The sequence below is a fragment of the Oncorhynchus mykiss genome, chromosome 11 (assembly GCF_013265735.2).
Source record: "Oncorhynchus mykiss isolate Arlee chromosome 11, USDA_OmykA_1.1, whole genome shotgun sequence".
NCBI lineage: Eukaryota > Metazoa > Chordata > Actinopteri > Salmoniformes > Salmonidae > Oncorhynchus > Oncorhynchus mykiss.
The window spans coordinates 52,419,496-52,425,495 of NC_048575.1; the positions used below are offsets into that span (position 1 = coordinate 52,419,496).

The 6,000-nt window shown below is 41.0% G+C and overlaps 1 protein-coding gene across 1 annotated transcript in view; it reads left to right on the forward strand.

The window, feature by feature from the left end:
• Positions 1 to 6,000, forward strand: part of LOC110535059 (glutathione hydrolase 1 proenzyme-like) — a 29,585-nt gene extending 23,585 nt beyond the window's left edge. Inside the window, exons 6-13 of the mRNA XM_036935758.1 lie at positions 251 to 411; positions 557 to 706; positions 1,250 to 1,386; positions 3,103 to 3,290; positions 3,542 to 3,669; positions 3,817 to 3,929; positions 4,068 to 4,181; positions 4,314 to 6,000. Coding sequence (XP_036791653.1) covers positions 251 to 411; positions 557 to 706; positions 1,250 to 1,386; positions 3,103 to 3,290; positions 3,542 to 3,669; positions 3,817 to 3,929; positions 4,068 to 4,181; positions 4,314 to 4,460 — 1,138 coding nt within the window. The 3' untranslated portion in view covers positions 4,461 to 6,000. The remainder of the gene's footprint in view (positions 1 to 250; positions 412 to 556; positions 707 to 1,249; positions 1,387 to 3,102; positions 3,291 to 3,541; positions 3,670 to 3,816; positions 3,930 to 4,067; positions 4,182 to 4,313) is intronic.

The following is a 6,000-nucleotide window of genomic DNA, read 5'->3' on the forward strand; positions in this document are numbered from 1 at the left end:
CACTGCATATGTTCAATTGTTCGGATTACCAGAATATAGTTAATTTCCCCCCACCTACTGATGTTCCCAGAATCTCTACGTTAACCAAGGGTTTTTTAAATGTAACCTCAGTAGGTTAGAGAAGGGAAAAGGGGGGAAGAGGTATTTATGACTGTCATAAACCTATCCCCCAGGCCAACGTCATGACACACTCTACAGATTTGTTTGAATAACTCCTGATAAGTTCTCTGCTCCTGTTTTTATATTCCAGCGAAGTGTTCTGTGACTCCCAGAAAAACATCCTGAAGGAAAATGATATCATTAAATTTCCCAAACTAGCAGACACCTACAAGAGGATAGCGGAGGAAGGACCTGGTGTTTTTTACAATGGGACAATGGCACAGACAATTGTTGATGACATCCAGGCAGCAGGTCTTTCTCTATTTCTTGTGCATTATAATATTCTATTAAAGCTCATCATTCTTGCTGTACACACTATGATGATGATTAGGAAAGACAGATCTGATAGGCAGTTTGTCGATGTGCTTCTTCAGCAGTTATTATTTTCACGTCTCAGGTGGGATTATCACCCTGGAGGACCTGTTGGACTACTGGCCTGTGTTGAATGAGAACCCACTGAAGCTGACCGTGGGCGAGTACACCATGCACGTCCCAGACGCCCCCTCCAGCGGCCCAGTCCTGGCACTCATACTCAACATAGTGGACGGTGAGCAGCAGCCTAGATAACTCTGAGTGTGAACATCATCATCCACCACTAGTGACTGTAAACAAACAGCTCAGGCCTCCCAGTTTGTCATCTCATCTTAAGAGAGATTTGCTGTAAGCAGTCTGGACATTATCTCACTGGAAATGAACTAAACTGCACTAGTCCTCTACATCTTGACATCAACCATAGCTGTTAGCTAACAAGGACTGAATCAGATGGAAATGACCCTGTGATGGAAACATCGAATTACATTAAAACTGTATCTTTGATAAATGAACACAGTTCTTTTTTTGGGCTGACATATTAGATCGATTAAATGTGGCCCGTGAGGGATTTTTAAGCTTTTTGGGGGGATAATGAATCGATACATTTTCAAATAACTCCCCTTTTCCTGCCCACAAATTCATTTTGACGAACAAATCCGTTGCCAAAAAAATCCGTGCGGCCATCCTTTGAATTTTGAAATCCGCGATGTGGCCTTAGAGTCAAAAAGTGTAATCACCCGTGTATTAGATCAACATTTTTTGTGTGCTTTTTCTACAGGGTATAACTTCACTGGCACAAGTGTTTCAACGGTCGAGAAAAAGACTCTGACATATCACCGCATCGTGGAAGCTTTCCGGTTTGCTTATGCCAAGAGGAGCAAACTAGGGGATCCACGCTATCTCAATATCACTGATGTGAGAACCCTGACACACAGCTTTCAAATAGAAAGTTTCACTCACACACATATATATATACACAGTGCATTCAGGAAAGTATTCAGACCTCTTGACTTTTTCCACATTTTGTTACCTAACAGCCTATTTCTAAAATTAATTAAATTGCCCCCCCCCCCCCTCAACACATTACCCCATAATGACAAAGCAAAAACAGATTTTTAGAATTTTTTGCAATTGTATTAAAAATAAAAATCACATTTACATAAGTATTCAGACACTTAACACAGTACTTTGTTGAAGCACCTTTGGAAATGATTACAGCCTTGAGTCTTCTTGGATATGACGCGACAAGCTTGACACACCTGTATTGGGGAGTTTCTCACATTCTTCTCTGGAGATCCTCTCAAGCTCTGTCAGGTTGGATGGGGAGCGTTGCTGTACAGCTATTTTCAGGTCTCTCCAGAGATGTTTGATTGGGTTCAAGTCTGATCTCTGGCTGAGCCACTCAAGGACATTCAGAAACTTGTCCTGAAGCCACTCTTGCATTGTCTGGGCTGTGTGCATAGGGTCGTTGTCCTGCTGGAAGGTGAACCTTCACCCCAGTCTGAGGTCCTGAGTGCTCTGGAGCAGGTTTTTATTAAGGATCTCTCTGTACTTTCTCCATTCATCTTTCCCTCAGTCCTGACATCCCCACAGCATGATGCTGCCACCACCATGATTCAACGTAGGGATGGTGCCACGTTTTCACCAGATGTGACGCTTGGCATTTAGGCCAAAGAGTTCAATCTTGGTTTCACTAGACCAGAGAATCTTGTTTCTCATGGTCTCAGAGTCCTTTAGGTGCCTTTTGGCAAACTCCGAGCGGGCTGTCATGTGCCTTTATCTGAGGAGTGGCTTCCATCTGGCCACTCTACAATAGAGGCCTGATTGGTGGAGTGCTGCAGAGTTGGTTGTCCTCCTGGAAGGTTCTCCCATCTCCACAGAGGAACTTTGGAACTCTACCATCGGGCTCTTGGTCACTTCTATGATCAAGGGCTTTCCCTGCCGATTGGTGAGTTTGTCCGGGCGGCCAGCTCTAGGAAGAGTCTTGATGGTTCCAAACTTCTTCTATTTAAGAATGATGGAGGGCACTGTGTTCTTGGGGTCCTTCAATGCTGCAGAAATGTTTTGGTACCCTTCCCCAGATCTGTGCCTTGACACAATCCTGTCTCGGAACTCCACGTACAATTCCTTAGACCTCATGGCTTGGTTTTTGCTGTGACTGTCAACTGTGGGACCTTATATAGACAGGTGTGTGCCTTTCCAAATCATGTCCAATCAATTGAATTTACCACAGGTGGACTCCAATCAAGTTGTAGAAACATCTCAAGGATGATCAATGGAAACAGGATGCACCTGAGCTCATAGCAAAGGGTCTGAATACTTACTGTATGTACATTACATTTTTTATACATTTGCAAGCATTTCTTAAAATCTGTTATCGCTTTGTCATTATGGGGTGTTGTGGGTAGATTGATGAGGATTTTCTTTTTTAATAAGGATGTAATGTAACAAAATGTGGAAAAAGGGAAGGGGTCTGAATACTTTCCGAATGCACTGTATTTGACTTTAAAATAAAAATGGTTTGTAGTGGTTTACTGAACATGCTCTATAATCACATGCTGTTGACTGCTGTTCAACATTGCCAAGAGAAACTAATTTAATTCATATTTGATGATTTTATCTTCTCTCCAGCTCATCTACAACATGACCTCAGACTACTTTGCTGACGGGATCAGGAGCAAGATCACAGATGACACCACTCAACCAGATAGCTACTACGAGCAAGATTATTTTGTCCCAGACAATCATGGGACAGCACACCTGTCCGTCATAGCTGAGGATGGAAGTGCTGTGGCTGCCACCAGCACAATCAATCTATAGTAAGAGTCCTACAAGGCAAGACCTCCTCTGAGACAATAGGACTGATGAATACATAATGCTACAGGGTAGATTATAGATATCTAGAGACAGATCGTTAATATAGTATACATGTGCACTCTAAATAAACTTTGTTGCCGATGGTCTTACTAAGAATCTTCTATTTGCATTTAACCCAAAAATAACATGTATAGGTTACTTAACTCCTATAATTACTTAACTCTAGCTACTTAACTATCATTCCTATCTTCAGTTTTGGCTCAAAAGTCATGTCCCGATCCACTGGCATCATTTTCAATGATGAGATGGATGACTTTAGCTCTCCATACATCACCAACGGCTTTGGAATCCCTCCATCTCCTAACAACTTCATCCAGCCTGGTGAGAATAGGAACTGAAATCAATATCCTTATTGCTGGTAGGCTACTGAAAGTTCTCAATTTACACATGGCTCCAGTTTGAACCCTGGCTGGTTTGTTTTCTGAGAATACCTTTTGGTCTGAAGATTGATCTACCTTTCATTTTTAGGTAAAAGGCCTCTCTCTTCTATGTGCCCAACTATTATCTCTGACAAAGACAATAGAGTGAAAATGGTGGTGGGAGCCTCTGGTGGAACAAAGATCACCACAGCAACTGCCCTAGTAAGTTTAGATCCATGCACATAAATGTACTCTCTGAAACAGATATAGCCTTTACTAACACATGATATCCATCTATCCTTACATAGTGATATTGTGATAATTCAGAGGACAAGAAGCTTTCTTTTCTCATTTACATAGGTGATTCTGAATACCTTGTTCTTTGACTACGACCTCAAAAAAGCTGTGACACTACCTCGAATTCACAATCAACTCAACCCAAATATGACTGTAGTGGAGGACGGCTTTGAAAAGGTGGGTAATTCTGAACAATATTGCATCGTATATTGTTGAATTTTAAAAAATGGTTTCATAACTCTGGACTTTAATCTGTGTGTGTGTGTGTGTTTATTTCTGTGTTTATGCATGTGTGTGTTTGTGTAAAAGAGTGTATTAGATGGCCTGGTAAAGAAGAACCATGTGACAGAGCTGCTGATGACTCCTGATTCAGTGGTTCAGGCGGTGGTGAGACAAGGGGAGCGGCTCTGTGCCGAGTCCGACCCCAGGAAAGGGGGCTATCCAGCGGGCTACTGAGTCTTACCTCACCTCTTCCTTCCCAAACCTGGAGTGTACCTCCATAAAAAGGCAGGGATAGAGCTAAGTATCTGGAAAGACACGAAAACAATGCCTCCTCAAGGTGACACAGCCACTCGCTTTCTTCAGCTGAAATTCATTTCAAGACGTGGAAAATGACTTTACTCCACATCAATACCTCCTCCCTTCACACCAAATAATCGGCGGCATTTCTGCTTTTATTTCAGCATTACTCATTATTTATTTTTGTGTTTTGAAAAAGAAGTGAGGTTGCAACTCTGAAAGTAGCATTTTTTAAATCCTAGCTGTATCAAGAGATCATCATTATCAATTATCCTGAAGATGGAAGTTTATTAATGCAATGCAGTGGGGTAGCAGAAAGCTGGACTGCAACTTTCGTTTCCTGCTGGATGTAAATACCAATGGGCCAGAACTTTATGGACGCCATGAATCTTCTGATATACATTATGAAATAGTTTGCCTAGGAAGTATTAGCCAACATATTAGTCAAATTACTCTGTGATGATGAGCGATCATTCTGTTTGACAGAAAAATAGCCATTTATCTGAGATTTAAGGAAAGCAATGTTTTAGGGGAGATTATGAACACCAATATGGAAGGTTGTCAAAGTAGTTTGTCTGTCCATTGAACAAATCAAATGTAGAGACATGACTGTTTTATCTCTCCATCAAGGAAAAATGGTCTGTACGTTTTAACCTCAGGCCTTAACCTCAGGTCTTAACTGGTCAGGTTGCTATATCTGTTGGTGCTTTATGGGTTGGCTAAATCACAAACATATCTGGCAACCAGGCTACAGGTCTACCTGCCTTATGAAGATGTTGGTCACAGGTAGCTACATTTCTCCTTTCATGAGGAAGCATATTCTGATCTGTTAACTGAAAACTGTGATTTCTGTTTTTCTGATTTCATCTCAACTCTGACCGTTGCCCATGGGGGCCTATTGTTAACAAGGGCTCAAATATGGCTGCCATTTAACTATTCAAATGGTACTTTTACATTTTTTGTGATGCAGAATGTTGAGAAAAACACAAATTGTTCATGTTTAATATGGAGTAAGACCATAGCAGTACAGTGAATGTATAGTGTATTTTACATTTGCAGATATATATTTTTAAACATGCATTGTTCTCATGCCATGCTTGTTATTAAAATGTTTAAAATAAGATATATTTTACATTAGTCAGCCTGTTCCCCATATTTTTAGAGGCATCTTTCTCTGCATCGATACCTGTAACCAAAGAACGGATGAAAAATGTACAAAATAGATTAATAACAGCTACATGATGTCTAAACAACTGACTGAAGTACAATTTTACACCTACAACCTAAAAATTGGGCTCGACTTCCTTCAATAGCCTGAAGAACAAAATACAAAGCAGCTTCCTTCTGACAAATCTTAGCAAGATGTGGCATTTGGTGCCAGCTGGGGCTTTTACAAAAGCCTCCAAATGGATTATTGGCTTTTTTGTTTTACCAGGCAAGTCAGTTAAGAACAAATTCTTATTTTCAATGAAGGCCT